This window comes from Vulpes lagopus, chromosome 14 (assembly GCF_018345385.1).
Source record: "Vulpes lagopus strain Blue_001 chromosome 14, ASM1834538v1, whole genome shotgun sequence".
NCBI lineage: Eukaryota > Metazoa > Chordata > Mammalia > Carnivora > Canidae > Vulpes > Vulpes lagopus.
The window spans coordinates 17526430-17548333 of NC_054837.1; the positions used below are offsets into that span (position 1 = coordinate 17526430).

At 52.3% G+C, this 21904-nt stretch overlaps 1 protein-coding gene across 5 annotated transcripts in view; it reads right to left on the reverse strand.

Annotated features, from left to right (window-relative positions):
- The window catches only part of KIAA1671 (KIAA1671 ortholog), a 200682-nt gene that overhangs the window by 13874 nt on the left and 164904 nt on the right, over positions 1–21904 (reverse strand). For all 5 annotated transcript variants that reach the window (XM_041728937.1, XM_041728938.1, XM_041728939.1 and 2 more), the window contains 3 exons: positions 6712–6830; positions 3268–3523; positions 284–458 (listed from right to left, as the gene is read on the reverse strand). In XM_041728937.1, coding sequence (XP_041584871.1) covers positions 284–458; positions 3268–3523; positions 6712–6830 — 550 coding nt within the window. The remainder of the gene's footprint in view (positions 1–283; positions 459–3267; positions 3524–6711; positions 6831–21904) is intronic.

Below are 21904 nucleotides of genomic sequence, written 5' to 3' on the forward strand. Positions count from 1 at the left end.
CAAACAGACCTCAAGGAAGTGTGAGTAAATTTAGTAAGGATAAAGGCAGAAGTGGTAAAAAATCTATTAAGTTGTATCTCTGTCCCTGGCAACCCAAGGAGCCCCAAAGACTATATCATCCTGACCCAGTTTCTAATAAGGTCCGCAGAACCAGAGAGCGCAGTTTCCCACGTCACTTGAGTTCTACTATCCTACAGCCCACAAAGGAGGAAGTTCTGTCTCTAACCCAAATCTGTCCTGCGGTTCAGCATGGTGTCCATGGAGAAGGGAGGGCGTGGCATACCTGTTGAGTCCTTGAACATCCACGCGTTGTCGGCCTCCTCCTCCAGAGGAGACCGGCTCTCCGACTCGCTAACACGGCTGCGCCGGAGGGAGTGGGAGATGGGAGCCCGGCGGCGGCTTCGCTTGCTGAGCTGCACCCGGGTCTTGAGGGCACTTGAGTCCAGGACAGAGGTTTGCTGTGGGAATGGCGGGGAGGAGGGCAGGAGGGGACAAAGCAAAGGGAAATGTGAATTGAGGCCACTGTCCGTGGCCCATGTGCTTAGCTTCCCTGACACAGGGGATGCTGTTTGGCTGGCACGCGGGCTAGCATTTGCACATTTTTATTGTCACCTAAACACCATAAGCCTAAATTTCTCTGCAAGCCATACCACATAGGCTGGTTACACTAATCACACGAACCTCAAGTGCCCTAGCACAGTGCCAGCCACATAGTGGATGTGATGAAAATGCCTTTCTCCTCCCGGTGACAGCAGAGGAGCATGTACACTAGATTGGCGCTCGGTGTACAGCAGAGCCCAATCAGTGTTTGTTTGCTTGCTGAATGAATGACCGAATACATCATCTAGCTAAATCCTTGCAGGAACCTAACTCACACAGGGCCTGGGAGCTGAGGCATCCTGGGTGCGTCCTCCCCTCATCATCCACAATACTTCAGGGTGCAGGTGGAGGGTGCAGGGCAAAGTACTTGCACCAAGCATTTGTCTACAAGCATCCACACTGAGCAGAAGTGTAGAAGGTCCGTAATGCTTTCCAAGCTTATCACCTTCCACGGTGAAAGGTGCCCGGGATGCAGACCACCCAGGGGGGCCCAGCAAGGAGGTACGACAGCCACCAGCCTGGTGGTCACCCCGGGGGCATGGTGGCAAAGAACTCAGAGCTCTGTGTTCAAATCCCGCGCAGTTCAAATCCTAGCTGTGTGACCTCAAGCGGCAGAGTTTACAAACGCTCCCAGGTGCCCCTCTTTGTAAAAAGGGGATCATAGTAGTATCTGCCGCCCACAGTGGTTGAGAGAATTCAGTGAGGCCAGGGATGGAGAGTTCTGGTTTCAGATGGTGTCTGAGAAAGGCTCACTCAGGCAAGGAGCTGTTGCTGGCCGGCTCCTGTGCTCGCCTGAAGTGTCGGTTCCTCCCTCTCAGGTCTGCTTTGGAGAAATTCCGTCACCCAAGGCCTTCTAAAGGAGCGATGACGGGCTAATTTCAGTGAGTCATTTCCCACAGCTGGTGAGTGGCAGACACCACACTGGGGGTGGGAGGAGGGAGCCAATGTTCCTGCAGCTGCTTCTCAAACTGGGCACAATGGTGGCCAGTGGGGGATCTGATTGGGCTGTGGGGAGAGGCAGCAAGACAGATGCAGGTTTTCAGACTCAGAGAGAGTGCGGAAAAGCTACCCCGAGGAGTAGCTAGTTTGAGGGGCAACTGGTTTACTTCCCCAGGGCTGGGGCAGGGCCTGGATGCCTTGGTGCCTCACCTCCCCTCTCAGCCGCCAAACAGCCCTCACGGGAGCCCTGAGTTGTGGTGGGCAGTGTACCTAGACCTCAGTACGTGATAAATAAGCAGCCAGTACTTGGGGCACTCGCATTTGAGTCACGCAATGGCCGCGTTGGTTCTCTAATCTGCACAATGGGGCAGGACTTTTGCCTCCTGGGGTTACTGGCATGTGAGCAGTCCAGGGACCAGCACTCAGAGACCTGTGGTTGTTGCCACTGCTGTTGATATTTATATGGACACTGAGAAAGAACTGCTTAGTGTTCTAGAAGGTCAGTCCAGTAGGTTGTGCCCTGGCATGGTGACATCACACAAGCACACAAGCTACAGCAAAGCTTGGGACACAGCTTGAGCTCCATAAATGTTTGTTGATTGAATACCTGAACACATCACCTAATTGAATCCTTACCACCCACACCACGTCCATGTTTAGACAGTGGGGTTGCCCAAGGGAGACTGCACTGTGTCTTTCCCCATCTCTGCCTTTATTAAGAGATGCCAGCAAGAGACCCTGATCACACCTAGAAGGGGAAATCCCCTGTGAGGATCCAGAGGAAGCCCCTTCCCACAAAGCAGTGGTGTTCCTTCTGGAGGGAATCTGGGTAGCTATCCCCAAGAGTGTGGGCACGAGGCTTAACTGCCAGGAGAACGGGTTGCTTTTAGATTTTGCACCATTTAGATGATGCATCCACGGGAGTTTGAGTGAGGGGTAGCCCTACTGTCAGGGAAGGAGAATAATGGGACTGCAAGGATTGAAAAGAAAAATGTACCTGACCCCTGTGGGTGGGGCTCTTGTGAGAGGAGAGAGGACAGGTACTGGTCTGAAAGGGGCTAGAGCAGGATGCCTTTGGGCCTGGGTGGCTGGCATCCTGGAGGCTGGCTCTGCTTGGGACCTAGAAGAGCTGAGTTCTGGGGGCTGCCCCTGGGGACCCACATGCGGGCTATCTATGCCTGAATGGTCCCCCTTCCTGGAGCTGTCACTACCCATTTACAGAGAAACTTGGGTCCACTGGCATTAGAGACACATGCCACCAAGCAAGACCTGGGTGAGAACACCTAGCAGAACTGGGCTGAGCAGTACTCCAGACTCTGCATGCCTGGAATTGTAAACCTCAGGCAGCACCCCTGTCTCCCCACCCCAGGGATGAGAAGCTAGACTTCCTGCTTACCTAACAGGTGGGAGCTAGGATCAGTTTTAATTTGACCAGATGTGATTATATTTGAGGTCGTAGAGCCCATTGTGCTGGTGGTCAGTGGATGAGAAAGCCAAGGCTCAGAGAGGTGAAGACATTTGCACCAAGACACACAGCTGGTGTGCGGCAGGTCCAAGCTACACGCAGACAACAGTCCCATCTTGAAGATGGTTCCCTCTGCACCCCACCCCAGGGGTCCCTGGCACACAGATTCTACCCCTGAGAGGGGCAATTCCCTGGGAGACGCCAGAGCATCCCTTTAAGAAGAAATGAGTCTTGCCGACACATGCTCCCAATGACCGACTTACATCAATGAAGGAGAAGTCGTCCACCCTCTTTGCGGGGCAGGCGTCAGGTGGGGGCAGTCCCTCCATCCCATCGGTGGATTCCAAATCGGTGCTGGATCGGTCTATGCTGGTGCTTCGCTGGTCCCTGGAGCAGCTGAGCTGGTCCCCAGCTGAGGTGGCCTCTGTCTGGGAGGACAGTGAGGACAAGCGGCTGCTGGGCAGCTGCTTCCGCGCTGACGTGGCACTGCTGTCCGGGGACGGGGACTCGGGAGCCAAACTAGCAGAAAGGAAGGAAGGGAGACATAATTGTGCAGGTGGTTGCACACGACTGAATTTCTAGTGGAGGTGGCAGGATGCAGGTTCAGGGTGTGCTTTAGGGGACGCAGAACATCCCCGTAGGATAACCTTCCTGGGCACCGCCTGGCGCTGTTCACGGTGCCTCCAGAACACCTGGACAGGTGTGGAAGGGGAGGGGTCAGTCTTGTCCCACACTGGGCAGGAGTGGGGGCCACTGGTCACATGTGGCTACTGAGCCCTCGCCAGGCGGTAGGGGCAAGCCCAGAGTATAAAGCCCACAATGGATTCCCAACATTGGGGGTGGAGAGAGAGAGAGAGAGAGGGAGGGCGGGAGGGAGGGAGGGAGGGAGGGAGGGAAAGAGAGAGAGAGAGAATGTAAAATACTGATTGCATGTGGAAATGATAATATTTCAGATCTGGATTCAATAAAATATTGTTACTGAAATTAAGGTGTTAAGATTAATTTCACCTGTTTCGTTTTTACTCTTTTGAGGTGGCTACTGGAACATCTTAAGTCACCCACATCTCACATCTGCGGCTCGAGTTGTATTTCTGTTGGACTGCGCTGATGTCGATCAAAAAGCCAGCGGCAGTGGCCTGTGGCAGAGCAGGAGGCAGGGTAATCTGCCCGGCTCCACCCACTCGTGCATGCACTCAATCAAGATTTACTGAGCACTTACTACGTGCCAGGCACTGCTGCACACCATCACTGGGTCCTCTCCCCAGTCCTGCGAGGCTCGCCCTATGATCCTACTACAGCCACGAGGATGCTACCAGGTAGGATCAGCCCCAGGAAACTAAATATTAACCTCGCTAAAGACGAGGAAACCAAGGCACAGAGATGTGACTCAGCTTGCCCGGGGTGGGGGGGCCCAGAACTGACTCCAGCATCCCTGCCCTTGACTCTCTCCTACTTCTGGAATTTCCTCCCACGGCAATGGATTTAAGTGTATAGCTTGGATAACTGGAACCACATAGGACAGAAATTCATAAATAGATTCAGTCATTAAATTAACAAGCCCCCTCCCCATAAAAAGACATCAAAGTTAAGAGCGCAGGGGAGCCACCCCTGCAGAAGGGCGTGGGGGGGCACCCAGACACTATCTCCCTGACAGGAGGGGGCCCTGGAGGCCGCCCGAGCTGCACCCCTGAGCGGAGCGTGTACAGGTGCTTCACTGACCGAGCACATCCACGCTCTGCAGGCCCTGGGATGGTTTTATTACTGGGAACAGCCAGGATGTGGGGGTGTGGGGTGCATCTGAAGCAAATCCCCCGCCTCCCGCCCAGACTTGAGGGAAATACCACCAAACGGGCAGCAGATGGCGCTGCTGCCCAGCGCTGGGGACAGGGGCCGGCTGGACTCGGGCCGGGGAGGGGGCGCGGCAGTGCCTCCCGGGAACAGAAGGGGGCGCCCACCCGCAGGCGAGGCCCAGGGCCCAAAGGCCAGCTGGGGGGCCACGGGGCCCTGGAGGCCCAGGACGGGGGTGGGGGTGCAGACCCTGGCTTCAGACTCACAGTCCACAGGGCTCGTGCAGGAAATCTAAGTGAAGTCTAGTGACTTTTTTTTAATTGTATTTATTTATTCAGGAGAGGCACAGAGAGAGAGAGAGAGAGAGAGAGAGGCAGAGACACAGGAGGAGGGAGAAGCAGGCTCCACCCAGGGAGCCCGAGCGGGACTCGATCCCCGGACTCCAGGATCCTGCCCTGGGCCAAAGGCAGGCGCCAAACCGTTGAGCCACCCAGGGATCCCTCGTACCCATTTTCAATTCCATCCACCTCCCCCCGACTTTAACATCGTGGGCTGTGAGCCATAACCCAGTGAAGGGTTGTGACCACGCCTGGCTGGGAGAGGCAGGGAAAGGCAGGTGGGAGACTGGGGCTGTGTCCATCTGATCCCTGGGCAGGCCACCCACAGGTAAGGAAACTGAGTCACAAGAACTAGGGCCTGGGGGTGGGGGTAGGGGGTAGGCTGGCAGGGGGCCATTCCAGAGTCGAGCCAGGTCACTCTGACTTCAAAAGACCATGGGACCCTCACCACGGTCACGTGGCCATGTGACCCTGTTAGTGGAGCCTCAGCTAGGGAAGACATGAGCTGCTGAGAACACAGCAGTGTAGACCCCAGGTGTCCACAAAGCCACTACTGTGCTTGGTCCCGCCCAAGGGGTACAAGAAAAACTGTAGTTTTAAAACAACGAACAGGTGCAATGAATAGGTGCTCCTACTATGTGCCAGGAAATATGCTAACTGCCACACAGGTTCCCCTCCCAACAACCCCATGTGGTGGGGTACCCCAGCCTTCACCTCTGCAGGATTCAGTGCTAACATGTTTACGAGCTGATAACAGTGCTTGGCACGTGTGCTCAGTAAACCCCGGCTGTTCTTATAAGCATCATTTCCTTCCTATGGAGGTGGAACGTCGAATCTGGAGAGCATCACCGATTTACCCAGAGTCCCATCGGCAGCTAGGGTGGAGCTGGAATCCAGAGCTGCTTGTCTCCTGGATCTAGGCTGGACTTGATAAACCTCAAGGCTTCTGCCATAGTCCTAATCAGACACCTGAGGGCCCTATAAGCCTTAACTGTGGTGACATTACATGCAAGACATAGTTTATACAGCAGCATGTGTCATGCACTCCTACATCTGCAAACACACACAGACATCCTGAAGACAAGTCTAGACGGACATCTAACGGAACGCATTCATGCTTTCGTGAATGATCTGTGTGCTGGGACTACAGGTGGTTTTCATTTTCTTTGTCACTTCTTTCCTTGTAAAATACACATAACATAAAGTTTACCATCAGCGACATTTAGAACATTTGGTGTGGTGCAACCATCACCATCAGGTCACTCTGGAACATCTTCCCCAAAGGAATCCTGGTACTTACGAATCGGTCACCCCCCGCCACTACCTACCCACCCCCAGCCCCTGGCAACTCATCTACTTTGTGTCTCTATGGATTTACCTACTCTGGACATTTCATTTATATCATTTAAAAATAATTTTTTATGCTTTTTATACAAATGTTTTTTTTACAACAAGAATGGGTTATTCCTATGCTTACAGACAACATGGGTTCTAGTAATATAGAAGTAGTGGGGCACGTGGGTCACACTGCCTTCCATCCAAGCGCCCTGCGCATGCAGCCGGGAGCCCTGCCTGCCCTACCTCTCCCCACTCTGGCGCTGGTCTGTCCATGTCCCATACTGGCTGTCGGCTTCCTGCACGAGGGTGTCGGTGTCCTTGGCCTCGGGGGGCCTCCTGGAGAAACACTGCTTCAGCTGGTCCTGCAGAGACAAGCCAGAGGGGAGAGACGTTGATCAGGGAAAAATGCTTGGAACCTGGTCCCTGCTGACGCAGATCACATGGCATCGCCCCCAGTTCAAACCCACTCCCCGCCCCCGACTCAAACCTACCCCAGGTCCCTACCCGTGCTCAGACATGGGTCCAAATGTCCGGGGTGGGCATTACGGTGGTCAACTGTCCCAATTTGCCCGAGACACCGCATGATGCAGGACCATCAGTGCTACAGGCAAGCAGACTGGGATGAAGGCATCACCTTCCCCTGCACCTTCCCCTGCGGGGCACCGTGCTGCCCATCCTCAGAACCCCTCTCTCCGCCTGGCACCACAGACTGGACGATCTTCTCTCCATCTTCTATCTCTCAGGACTTGTCCACCTGGTTAGCACACTCCCTCAGCTGTTCCCCGTCCCCGGGTTCCCACCACCACTGTGCTTCCGACACAGCACCCGTGGAGCAGTTCACTGTGCCCAGCGTCAACCAAGCTGTTTGTGCACCACCTCGCTGAAGTCCCACGGCCATCCCTATTACAAGCCCAGGCAGGAGGCTTGGGTACTGCACCCCAGGCAGCCTGGGTCCCTCAGTTATCACCCTTGCTCAGTTGATGCTTCTGCCCTTGGCTGGGGCACTTGAAGGAGTGCTGGCACGCAGTGGGCAGCCACGGAGCTCCATTAAATGAATTAACTGCTGGCTTCCCCACCTTGTTCACTTTGGCAAATTAAACACCCATTCCCTGCCCAACTACCTTCGATGGCTCCCTATAGTCCTCCAGTGGAAATCCAACACCCCTTGCAATTGAGCCCCAAATATCCTCTCCAGTTCATCTCCTGCCCCATCCCAAACAAACCCTCCCCTCCCACCCTCTCTGACCTCCTCACTAGGTCCCACACAAGCCTCACACATCCCAGCCTCTGCGATTTTGCTTGCACCCCTCCCTCTTCCCATCCACCTTCTTCGTCAAAGCCATGGCAACCCACAGTGATCTCTCCTCCTGCTGAACTCTTCCTGCCTACCCTGGACTCACTGTTGTACAAGGTAAAGTTCGACATAGAAGTTATTGATTGCACAGAAATTTACTGAGCACCTATTATGTGCCAGGCACCAGGGAACTGGGTGGCGGGGTGGGGAGGGGGGCCACAGCACAGACCCAACCCCTGAGATTCTGTAACCTAGCTGATGTAGGCTTCAAGGTCGGGATGTTCTAGCACCTTTGTCCACACTCTACACCTTTGCACAGCTTCTATGAAACCATCCTTGGCAGAACAAGCATATAGGGTCCAGGGGAATGAATGCACGCCTGGGGAAATACTTAGCTGTATGACCTCAGGGTTTTCACCTCCCTCTCTGGGGCACAGAGGAGACACAAGGATCTAGTGAGGAAACAGTGGCCACCCTCAGGGCATGGATGCCAATGAGAGGACCCACGTGACAGCTCCTAGTACAGGGCCTGGCACTCAGGAGATCCCCAATCAATGCCCATCTCCTTCCCCATTCTCTTCCTCTCACCATTTGGGGATACTTGTGTACCCCATGATGCTCAAGGGGATGTTGTAGGAGGGGTATATGCAAGGACGTGAATTCAGAATAAAACCCTCTGCTAAGTGGCCACACTTGGAGACCCTGATAACAGCTAATGTCTGAACAACCCAATGCCACTGCCTGCAGAATGCTTTTGCTCATCACCAAAATAATACATGTTTGTTGTAAAACATTTAAAAGTTATAGAAATGCACAAAGAATAACACTTTAAAAAATACCCGTCACCCATGGACAACACTCTGCTCAGAATTTTCCCTGGGTCACTTCAACCATAGCCTCATCCTTAATGGCTGAAGAAGATCCCACTGGATGGACTCAGCACGTTCATTTAATCAATTCCCAAGTGCTGGGCATTCAGGTTGCTAAATGTTTTTCACTGTTATAATCAACAACATGACGAACATCCTTGAGGCTAAAGTGACACATCACTGTGATTATTCCCACGGAGAAATTCTTAAGTATATAATCATCAGGTCAAGGGGTGGCATATTTTTAAGGCTCTGGCTTCTGATGAGCAAGCCAGACTTGGGACAGTCCGCCCAATCTCTAAGCCCACGGGCGGCATGTGGGGGTGGCTCTATGCACGCTTTAGGGATGAAGTCAGTCACCACTCGGGGAAACTTTGGATGTTTTTGCCTTGAAAAATCACCTGACCTTCTCAGAAGCCCTGCACCCTGAACAGAATTCTCCCTGGAACCCAGGAATGGAAGTGGTCATCCAAGCACGTTCCCAGCTGCTCATTGTTTTTCAAAGGTATCATAGAATCAGGCATTCCCTAACTTAATCCCCTACCTGGGTCAGATTCAGAAACCAGAGGTTGGATCTTAAGGGTTCCTTCTAGTGGGTCTGCTGTCCTGAGTGCTTTGCAGATGGCTGCAAGCTGGATGAGGGGCTTGTGCACCCCTGTACGCTCAGCTCAGTGAGAGGCACATGGGTGTCAGTCCTGGGTCACAGCTCTGGGGGAGGGTAATGCTTGCTGCCTCCACTCTGCTCCAGCTCTGTGGTCTGGTCAAGTGACTCCACAGATAATTTCTGGAAACCATAAATCTTAGGAGCCAGGAGATCAAAACCATTTTCTTAGCTCTCCCCCTTTCAGTGCTTGGGGATGGAGGCAGGGAGGTCCAGGTGGGCCTTTGGGGATCAGAAGGGCAAGGTCCCAGAGGATGCCGAGGGTGGAATCAGGGCGGGAGGCGGGGAATTGCTCTCTGAACTCCTCTGGATAGTCTACGGGCAAGGGAAGTGGGGTGGGGTGTTAATGGGGTCAGCCACAACTGGTAGGTTCTCATCCATCCCTGCCTGTGGGCCCTGCTGCAGAGGGTCAGGATTCTAGCTCAGGGATGTGGAATCCCCACAGGCAGGGATGCGTGCCTCCTCCCTCCACTGCCTCATGCCAGACTTGGGATTCCCAAAGATGGCACCCCTGACGCCTCTCCCCTTCACCCCTGCATCGAATCAACTCCCACTCCTTTAAAGTCTCCTTCCAGAACATTCTGTCCAGCCTCTGGCAGCTCCAGGGTCTCTCTGCCTCTTTTTTTTTCTTTTTCTTTGCCTCCTTTATCTCCAGCTCCTCCCATGACACTTCCCAAAACCAGAATTGGGGTCCTGCAGGATCCCTGCCAAAGCTCTTTAATAGCCCACATCCCTCAGGGTAAAGTCCAAGCACCTTAAAAATGGCTTCTGGGACCTTCATTAATGGGGTTCTTCCTCTCCATCTCTGCCCCTCCCAGGCCCTCCCACCTGCTGTGCCACCCTCATGTGCCCCAGGCCACTCGCTCTCTCTCATCTCCAGACCTGCTGGAGCAGCCGCCACCTCCTGCTGCCACCACAGCCTTCAGATTTCAACTTTGATGGCTCTTCTTCCAGGAAGCCTTCTCTGAACCATCTGCTAGATCTCAAGTCTCTATATCTGTGCTATTCAATACTAGCCAGTACTAGCTGCTAGTCACATATGCCTATTTAAATTTAAATTTGGTCAAATTTAAAAATACAGGGGGATCCCCGGGTGGCTCAGCGGTTTGGCGCCTGCTTTCAGCCCAGGGCATGATCCTGGGGTCCTGAGATCGAGTCCTGCATCAGGCTCCCTGCATGGAGCCTGCTTCTCCCTCTGCCTGTGTCTCTCTGTGTGTGTCTCTCAAGAATAAATAAAATCTTTTAAATAAATAAATAAATAAACAAGCAAGCAAGCAAGCAAAGAATTCAGTCCCTCAGTGGCATTACCCACATTTCAAGGGCTCCATGTGGCTACCATATTGAACAGCACAGAGACAGAACATTTTCATCACTGCAGAAAGTTCTGGTGGATGGCACTGCCATAGAACTTCCCACAATATAATAATTATAATTGACCTGTTTCTTTTCGGTCTCCCTTGGATGAGTACTGTTTCTGGAGCTAGAATGTCTGGATTCATTACTAGTAGCTGTGTGACCTTGGGCAGGTCACTTAACCTCTCTGTTCCTCAGTCTCTGGACAGAGTAGGTGTTAGTTATTTGGTTGAATGCCATCACAGTTCACTACTCTTTTAACACAGACCCCCAAGTTTGGAGTCATCGGGCGTTAGGATTATCTAAGGGAATTCATCCTGTAAATAAGGCTTAGGAAAGCAAGCCATTTACCAGCGCTTTTTTCCGGTGAGTATCTTGGTAACCTTGTGTGCGCTGCAAATTATTCATGCCTCCTCCCTCTGGCAGACCCTGGCACTACTTCAAATCAAGCAAAGCTTGAGCTTTGCTCCCAGGGTTACAAGGGAGCAAAGCTCAACCACCAAAAGGCCCTGAAACTCTTCTAAAAATTTTCTAAAAGTCAGATTTATAATCAGCTTTAAGGCAGGATTCTTCAAATTCCATTCTGCCTCAGAAGCTGCTACAAAAACCAACACTATGTGCAGGCGAGGAGATACCAACCAGGTGGTCTGCACACACACACACACGACAAACTAATGACCAAGAGGCACCCATCCCAGGGAGCACCCCCCATCTCTTCTGATGGGCGCCCCGATGGATATCCACCCAATGCCCACACCCACACCCACATTTCAGTTGTCATCTGTCACATGAGGATTAATCAAATCTTGTCAATTAAAGCGAGGACTCTGGAGTCCACTCAGTTGGCTGTTTTCAGATGAGAAGCTGAGGCACACAGACAGGAATTGCTGAGGGAGAGGCAGTGCTGGGGCACCACCGGGAGGCAGCGTCCCTGGCCTGGCACATGTCTCAGCCCCCAACATCCACCTGCCCCCACCTTTCGCATGATGCTCTGAGGGCTCGGAGGAGGAAGTGTACATTACAACAGGGAAACGTACATGAAAATGCTCTTGAAAACTTCAAAAACTTGGCACGTCTAAAAACCACTTGCTCTGACTAGTTGCTCACCAACCTCCAAGCCTCGGATGGGTGACAACGTTGGGCTCTTGTCCTACAGGCAGAGATGACTGCATCAGCCCAGAGCCCGTAACGCATAACTTCTTAACAGCCGTGCTGGGAAGACCAGGCTTACACACGCTTTTAAGGGGTGTGTTTAAACATGCCACAACACACATCCTCGGATTTAAAACGTGAATAACCCTCACTCAGCAATTCTGGTTCCAGAACTTTATCTCAAGAAAATCATTAGACACACTTGCCAAGATCTCTGAACACAGATGCTCCCTGCAGGAGAGCAAATATTGCAAAATACTGGAAATCTCATTGCAAAATACTGGACATACTGGAAATAACCTACATGCCCAGTAAGAAGGGGATCGGTGAAATACAACATGGTATATCCACACAACGGAATAAACAGCCAAGGAAAATGAGGTTCAGCAAGAATATTTGCTGTTAGAAAAAGATAGCCGTCTTATACTAGCAAATGTGGGGGAAAAAAGGTAATAAAACAGCATGTGTTATGATGTTTTGTAAAAACAAACACATAAATGTATAATGAGTATAAGCAAAGGAAGACTTCTGGAAGGTCCTCCTCACCCCCAGCAAATCGTTACAGTGGTACTGTCTGTGGGAGTAATGGGCTATTACTGATGATGACTTTGTGTAGTATTCAAACTTCTGGTTTCATATCCCATATAATTAGACAATACAATCAATGAAATTAATTAAATCAGGGGCATCTGGGTGGCTCAGTGGTTGAGCATCTGCCTTTGGCTCAGGGGTGATCCTGGGGTCCTGGGATGGAGTCCCACGTCGGGCTCCCCATAGGGAGCCTGCTTCTCCCTCTGCCTGTGTCTCTGCCTCTCTCTGTGTCTCTCATGAACAAATAAATAAAATCTTTTAAAAATTAATTAAATCACACCTCCAGTTCTATCATATTGTCTGCACCATGAATGAAGAATTAATCAGAAATCTTTACTTATTAATCTGTATCAGAACCCAGCCAACTTTTTCTACCCAGGTTCAGATAGTAAATATTTGGGGCTCTGTGGGCCATTCAATCTCTGCCCTACTACTCAACTCTGCGGGTTACAGACAGTATGAGAGTGTGTATGGCAGTGTTCTAATAAAACTTTATTTACAAAACAGGTAGCTGGCTGGATATGGCCACAGGCAGCTTGCTGATCTCTGACCTATACCCTTTGGACTCACAGCTACAAGAAAATTGGGACTGTTCCCTCCAATGCTATACCCCAGCACTTAGAACGGTGCCTTGCTTATGGCAGTTGTTGAATAAATATTTGTTGAAGGAGGGTGTTTCCAAAAATAACCTTTTTTTTTTTTTTTTTTTTTGCAGTGAGTAGGTGCGAGCTTCTTAACCAGAAAAGGCAATGTAGTTAGGGAGGGGGCAGGGAAAAGAGAAAATACGGCACTTGCATATATTCTGGGGTGTCTGACACATCTGCCTAGGAAAGAACCCAGAGTCAGGACGGGGCTCCACGGCCCAAGGCTGACAGAGCAGTTCTGAGCAATTCAAGATGCGCATCCCCTCCCCCTTCTGCAACTCTACACGCTCAGCTGTGCTGGGGGGTGGGGCTGGCTGGGTGACACCTGCTCCCGCTCTGCCTCTGAGAGCCTGCAGCACCCTCCTCTCTCATGCTAAGGCCACTCTTGCACAATGACTGAGAAATAACAGTAACAATAATATCGAGGGCTAACACTCCTGAGTGTGGGTGATGTGCCCTTCATTTTGCCATCTGATGGTCCCAAACAACCCTATTCGGTAAGAATGCCACAGACCCATTTTATGGGGGAGGAGACTGAGGCCCAGAGAGGCAACCTGACATGCCCAAAGTCATGCAGTTACAAGGTGTGGTGGAGCTGGGATTTGAACCTGGGTTTGTTTGATGGCCAAAGCTCATGCTGCATATCCTGGCTCTGGCTTGACATGGAGAGCTTGCCTGGTCCTCCATGATCACTTTACAGATGAGAAAACCAAGGTCTGGAGACAGGGAGGAAGGCCTGGCCAGGCCTGGCTCCCAGGTGTCACAACTCCCTGTCTTGTGCCTGCCACTACAGTCCATCTCTAGTGGCACCCATCGTGGGGTCTCAGCCTCAGGATGGGGAGAAGAAGGGGGTGGCCAGTCAAGGATGGGCTGGGTCCTCCAGTTTGTCACATCCACTCTGTACCCTCCAGTCCAGGCTCTTTTTGTAAGAGCACTGTCCATCTTACTGCAGCCTGTTCTGAACCCCAAGATCCAGCACCCACTCTCCTTGCCTGGTCTGCTCATCGTCACCACCTGCCCCCTTGAGCCACAGGGACACCCAAACCCAGAGTGCACCTGCACACCATAGGCCTGCAACCGTGTGCTCTTCCCTCTGCCCGGGATACCCCTATGCCTGGCCAGGTGCCATGGCATAAGCTCAGGCTCCTGGGGCGGCTCCTCTAGCCCAGGTCTTCTCCCTCCGAGGCCTGCCCCTGGCTGGTGATTCTCACCACTTGCATTATTTGTGGGACACCTGTTTGTCCCAGGACAAAAAAAAATCTCCCTGACGGGATGACCTGCATTTTCTCACGTTTGGATTCACAGTGCTTATTTGCAGCACCTGGCACTTAGTGAGCACTCAGTCAATCACAAGGAAGGGAGGACAAAGAAGGAGGGATGGGGAGGAGAGGAGAGGGAAGGGCAGGAAAGGTAAGGCAGACTGGTCAGAAGGAACTGGAGGGGGAGCAGGCCCGGGCAGGGCCCTCAGAACACGCCCAGTGCTGCCAGCGAAACCTCCCATAGCGCCCCCTCCCTGTGGACTCCTTGCAGCCCACAATGCCACCTCGGGCTGCAGCCCACGCCAGCCTTCCCCTGCCCCTCCCCAATGTGGGGGGGAGGCACCTCCCACGGACAGTTGGTCCGATGGTCCCGTACCAGTTACTGACCCCTCTCGTGGGCTTCAAGAACAGGGCAGGTATGGCCAGGCGTGGCCAGGTGTGGCCTGGTATGGCCAGCTGTGGCCACGCCATGGTGGCCTGGGTAGGGGCCTAGCTCAGGGCGTGGGCCAGTCACCTGGTCGCAATCTGTTGGGGACCTTCCATAGGCATCACTCAGTGGGGCAGGAAGGTCTTGAGGTCATCTCTGAGGTTGGTGGCAAGCTTGGGGTGAAGGAGGGAGGGTAGAGAGAGCAAAGGACAGAGAGGCACACAGAAGCAGAGAGAGCCGCAGCACAGAGAGAGCAAAGGAAACCGAGGGAACATAACCACGGCTGAGAAACACAGAGAGACACACGGCAAGAGTGACCCAGTAGTGGGGGACGATGTGTACCGGGCCTGGGGGTCCCACCTGGACTGTGGCTCTAGGCTCCGCCCACAGAGACACCCCTGTTGCCAGACTCCATTCCCTGACCCGGGGTCACGGGCACAGGCACTAGTCTCGGCTCCCCTCTCGACCACCTGGAGCAAGTTCCTCTGAGCCTCGGCTTCTTGTCTCAGGGAGTCAGTGGCCAGGATGGAGGGTCTCAGTGGTCCCTCACAGCCTGAGGGCTAACCTCTGCCGCGGGCCGGCGTCCAGCGTCCACCCAGCCTGCCTGTGCGAACTGTTCGCTGCTTCCCAGTGAAGAGGGTTTGGTTATTTCTCCGTGAGACGAGCGCCTGCTTGGATGGTTCACACCTCCAACAGTTTCGCCCACCTAACTGATGAGGAAATGATGCTCTTCGTGCTTGGGGCTTGAATAAAACCAGCTGTTACCGACACTCCATGATAAGTGAGCAGTCCCTGGTGATTAGCGATCGAAACCACAAACTTTGAGGTTGCAGATGTGACATTAACCTCCCCCACTGAGGCTCTGTCGAGCTGGAGGCAGGACAGGTCCTAAGACTAGACAGAAAGGGGCAAATCCAGCCCTGCCTTTTGCTAGCTGTGACCGAACATCTCCAAACCTCAACTTTCCCATCTGTACAATGGGCATGGGGAGGATGCCTGGGGGTGGGGGGAGGGTTCTGTGAAACATCTGGCGAGAGATTGCACATGCCCAGAGTGTGGTAAGTGCTGAACAGCTGCCGGTTGGCCCGATGATCATGGTGATGTCCTTGGTTTGATTCCCTCTCCCCAAAACACATTGTTTTAAAAAACACTCTAATATTGCGCTATCAGGCCCTCTTGAGGCCAAACAGTTCCTCCCACCGCTCAGCTGAGAGCTGAAGCTACCTAAACCAGACCCCAGAGTATTTCCCTCGGCCTGGACATGAGTCAGCTGCTCCTGTCTACCGCAAAATGCAATGAGCTGGCCCCAGCTCTGCCCAGCAGACCTATTGCCCTCCAGGGCCGTGCCACTGATCAGGGTGTGCAGGCTGCAAGATGATGGGCCTGGCAGAGACATGCTGTCTCCATGGGACAAGTGCGTCACCCAAAGTGACAGGAACACACGTTTGCAGCTGGTGCTCGGGAGGCGTGTTTGGTTTCGGCTGGGAATGCCCGCAGGACTCCAGAGCAAGGGCTTCCTGACCCTCCCGTTGGCCTTCAAGGCTATACATAGAAATGGCAGGTGGGCTAGGGGGGCCCAGGCTCTCGTCAGCCTCAGAGGCGGGGTTCCCCCAGACCCAAGGAGCCCATGGGCACCCTGGGGCCCTGCTCTGGATGTCGGAGGTGGGCAAGAGAGAAATACAGTTGTAATAACCATGAACACTTAAGGAGCACCAACTATGTGCTCAGCACCAAGTCAATTTCTTACGTGGATCATCCAGTTTAATGCCCAAAACAGATACTAACAATGCCCCATTTCCCAGACGAATAGTAACATCACCAACAGACACTTATATGGCCCTTGCTGCCTGCCCAGCTGCCACATTTGGTCCTTCCCACAATCCTAATAGGCAGGTACTATTTGTATCCCACTTTCTAGATGAGAGAAGGGAGCACAGAGAAGCAATTTGCCCAGGGTCCCATGAATGAGCACAGAAGCCCAATTCGAACCCAGGTGGTCAGATTCCAAGTCTATGGCCTGTTCTCCTGTTGAAATGCCTGTCTGGGAGACTTCTTGGTATAGTCTGTCAGCAACTGGCCAGTGCCAGCCCTGGGTAGGCTCGGAATGTGTCCTTCACGCACAGCTCAGCATCGCCTACCCCAGGAAGCCTCGCCGGCGGTCTCCATCTGCAGCAGGGCTCCGACTCTTCTTGGGGCCCCCAGGGCCCCCATGCTCAGCCCATCACAGAACTTAACAGGTTGGCTGTGCTTACTGTTTTTTTGACCGTCTCCTACAAACTGTGAGCTCCCTGAGGGCAGGCACTGGGGTCTGTTCACCCTCAAACCCCGGGGCCAAGCTGAGACAGCCACAGTGGTCAGGGAGTGACTGATAACCGATGGATGAATGAATGAATGAGTGAACTCATACATGATCCCCTGCCCCCTCTCTAATGTCTATGAATGATATTACTGTTTACTCAAACCCATGATGTATCATAAGACTGTCAATTTTTACATATGCCCTTAAATTTTCATTTTTATTACTTTTAGAAACAAACCTTTGTTCTAAAACACCATGCTCAGGGCACTAATGGTGAAAGTGGATTTTTTTTTTTTTAAGGTGCAAAATAGGAAAGATTGATCCAGGGAAGGAAGACAATGCCCAAAATAATCAGGAACCTTCCTGTGGCTGGGGGGAGACAAGGCAGGGAGAGGAGCATAGAACATTCTAGAAGTACTGAGATATACTTTGCATAGAAACAGACAAATTCAGTTTCCCTTTTAAGCTTAAGCTTCTATTTAAAAGGTATATAGTTCTAAGGTTAGGATGGGCCCAGGGAAAAGGGAATTTGGGTTTTTTAAAAATGTGTTTAAGCTAGGGGCACCAGGGTGTCACAGCTGGTTAAGTGTGCCACTCTTGGTTTCTACTCAGGTTGTCATCTCAGGATCGTGATCTCAGGGTCATGAGATCAAGCCTCACAGGGCGCTCTGTGCTCAACACAGAGTCTGCTTAAGACTGTGTCTCCCAAAAAAAAAAAAAAAAAAAGACTGTGTCTCCCAGAGGGCACCTGAGTGGCTCAGTGGTTTAGCATTTGCTTTCGGCTCAGAGCATGAACCCGAGGTCCCAGGATCGAGTTCCCGCATCGGGCTCCCAGCGGGGAGCCTGCTTCTCCCTCTGCTTGTGTCTCTGCCTCTCTCTGTATCTCTCACAAATAGATCAATAAAATCTTAAAAAAAAAAAAAGAAAAAAAGAACTGTCAAAAAAAAAAAAAAAGAACTGTCTCTCCCTCTGCCCCTCTCTTTCTCTTTCTCCCTCTCAAATACATAAATAAATCTTTTTAAAAATGTGTTTAACTCAGATGATAGAACAGTCATAACATGGAATGCTACTTAACTGTTAAAAGAAATAAAGCAGATGTATATGCACTGATCTGAAATACCCTCCTTGCCTATACTGGCACATGAATAAAGCAGGTGGAGCAGTCTGCCATTTGTCTGTGAGAAAAAAAAATATATATTCTTATATATGTAAAAACACAAATATATGTGAATATGTGAAAATGCACAGGATTCTGGTAAGGACACAGGAAAACTATAATAATACTTGTTTCTGGAAAGGGTACTCGGGGATGGGGTAAGGGGAGAGAAGGAGACCTATTGTTTTTTCTACCTCTTTTTGCCACGTTTGTGGTTAGCGATTTAAAAAAATGTTAACAATGTACAATTCTATATAAATATATAGTTCTCTCAGGCTTCCTAGCATTTCCTCCTCATGGAACTGGCTTCCCGCCCGTCCTGACTTGGCTCCTTTCGGAGGGATTCTTAAAACAGTCTACGCCAAATTTGACTTTTTTTTTTTTAAACATCACACGTCGAAACATCCCTGTCATGTTTATTTCAGGCTGGAGCTCGACTTGTCAGGTGACAGAGTTGTAGCCCTGACACATAAGTGTGAGCCTGATGAACAAGCGGGAGGCTGGGTGTGTCTCTCCATTGCCTGAGGTGCCCGAACCTTCCAGCGCGGCTCCCCGGCAGGACACAGCCGTCTCCACCAGGACCTGTTGTGGTAAGCACGTTTGGAGGTCCCCACATAGCCCCACCACCCCCACTTCTGGTGACTTGCCCAAGAACTACGTGAAACACACAAATGCACACACACAAACTCATACACACACATGGAAATAGACGCATGCAGAAATACATATACAAATACATATTCACAAATATGCACAAAGACATGCCTAGAAGACACATGGACACGCAAATGCAAAAACACAGAACACAGACACACAAAGATACATACACAGGTGCATATACACAAAACACACCCGAATATACACAAACACACATATATACAAAATAGACAACACACACACATACACAAAAGACACATACCCTACTAAAACACAATCAAATACAAGCACACACAAACACACAACTACACACAAACATACAAATACATGCACACAGGGAGGTTCACAGTAGCACTGTTTTTGGCAACAGCAAAAACCCGGTTGCTTTTCCATAAGGGCATCTGATGTGTAAAGCACAGTCTATCCCTCCAAGGTGATGCCGTGCTGCCATTATAAACAATGAAGTAGAATTTTAAGTGCCGCTAGGGAAAGGTGTCAAAGCCATTATAGATAAGGTTACTAGGAGCAAGGGGCAGAAAGGACTGCCTTAAAAGCCCTGGGTTATCCTGGGCCCCGTGATTAATAAAGGTATCCTATCCCAGGGTATCCTCCTGGGCCTCATCCAGAGGAGGGCAAGTGGGCACATAGAGTCTAGGGTGGCGGGTGACAGAGGGCTTCACGGGGACATGTGACATGACCTTGAAAAGTAGGTCAGACCTGGGCAGGTGGGGATGCAGAAAAGGGACTGCAAGGCAGCCTGGGTGGCTCAGCAGTTTAAGTGCCTGCCTTCTGCCCAGGGCATGATCCTGGAGTTCCAGGTTTGAGTCCCACATCAGGGTCCCTGCATGGAGCCTGCTCCTCCCTCTGCCTGTGTCTCTGCCTGTGTGTCTCTCTCTCTCTCTCTGTGTGTCTATCATGAATAAATAAATAAAATCATTAAAAAAAAAAAACATGTAGGATCCACTTAACTGTGGATTATTTAAAAAAAAAAAAAAGAGAGAGAGAGAGAAGGGACTGCAGGTGAGGTAACAGCCTGGGAGGGACGGTGAGGCAGGAGGAAGCAGAATGTCATCTTCGTTAAGAGCCGGTTACATGGTGGCATGCTGCCAGGCACAGGACAGCCCTGTCCACCCCCTCCAGCCCGGGGTGCAGCGCCCTCCCTGCTGATAAGGGACTGGTGTGCAGAAGGGGAGAGAGAGCTCAGAGCACAGGATGGGAACGGAGTGGGGGCCGGGCCTGGGTCAGGGCCCAGCCTCGAGGCTCACTGTCATTACATGCACGGCAGCTCCTTTGGTGATCACGGGGCCCTGGTGGAGGAAGAGAACCGGTCTGGCTAGGCTGACATTCCACCGTGCTGGACAGAGCAGAGGGTTCTGTTTCTTTCTGGTGCGCGGCCCAGCCTGTGGCTTTGTTCAAAGACCCTGGCCAGGGCTCAGGGTGCTGGCTGTTCTAACTCAAAGCTGGATGTGCCCCTTCGCTTCCCAATCCTGCCCTCGGTAAGCCAGAGACCCTGGAAAATACCCGTCGGGGCAGAACTGCCTCCCGTGGTACTCCTGTCTGCTCAGCACATGATTCACTGGGTTCCCGGTTGGTGAAAGCTCAGCAGCCTCAGCTGTGAGCTCCAGGATGCCGGGGTCAGGGTCCAGGTGCCACTCAGGGCCGGCCTCTCGGCTGGCTGCAGAAGACGGGCCCGTCAGCAGAGCCCGGCAACCCGTCTGGGTAGACAGCACACCTTGGTCAAGCCCACCAACAAAACAACAGCCCCATCTGGTAGGAGCCGGGGCCCGTGCAGGCTTTCGGTCACACTGAAGAAGCCCGCAGCGTCAGAGCTCACTTGGGAGGGCTTAGGAAGTCAGGCCTGGCGCTTATGAGGCCCTCCACGGCTGCTGCAATGTGTGCAGGGTGTCCAGCCTAAGGAGGGTCCCTCTCGGTATGGGGGCCACACCCAGGCACTCGAGAGTTTTGGTTCGTCTTGGGTGAGCGCACTGGGGCCAGGTGTTGAACAACGTGCTTCACGGCATCAGCCCCCAGAGTTCCCCCCACCAGTCTATGAAGTGGGTTCTAGTGTCACAGCTCTGATCCCAAGGCCAGGGGTTTGCTGCCAGCCGGGTTCTGTTTCCCAGGCCCTGGTGTTATATGAGACCATGCCAGGAACAGCCAAGAGGCCAAGGCCCAGGAGGGGAGCAGGCAAATTAGGCCTCAGAGAAGGGGGTGGCCCAGGGGGTGGGGGGAGACAGCCCGGGCACAGCACAGTGGCGCTTCCCCTGGAGAATTTCCACCCCCTAGTCCTGCTGGGCCTGCCCTGCACCCTGACCCACCTCCTCGGCTCAGCACGGAGAAGGGGTCATTAGGGTTCAGACAGACAGACCTAGACTGAGCCTCTTATGAGCTGTGTGCCCTTAGATGGGTCACTGTCTTAGAGCCTCCATTCCCCCTCTGTAGAAGGGGGGGGTCATCCCCAGGGTTGTGTCACGGGGTTAGGGTATCATCCAGGGGTTCTGCTGTTAGGCAGACCCTCTTGGGCCAACTGTGGGTCCCTGCTGGGCCCCACTCTCTACAAAATTACCACCAGTGAGGAGAGAGGCAGAGAGAAACCATGTTCACTGCACATGCCGTGGGACCTGAGAGAGGGCTCGGAGGTTGCCTGGAGCCTACCCAGGACAGCAAACACTTATTCAGCACCGACTGTATGCCAGCACTCTGCTAAGGATGCCCAGGCTGCCTCAGACATCAGCCAGGGGAAGCTTAAAATTGAGTGGGGCTGTGGACGTGTAAGCAGATCACTTCGACATAGTGCATGCAGGAAGGGCAATGGACTAAAATGGAGGCAGCACAGAAGAAGTGCATGGGAGAGGTCAGGAAGGCTTCCTGGAGGTGGTGATTCTTGAGTCAAATCTTTTCTGCAAGTAGGAGTTAGCCAGGGGAGGGAAAGAGGCAGTTGAAGCAAAGGTACAGGTGTGTGAAGCAACAAGGAAACTCCGAGGGGCACAGGATTTATCCCTTGGGCATCAAATCAGAAGTGAGGGGAGTGAGGCAGGGGTGGGGCAGGCAGGACCTTGAGGGCCTCACTGAGG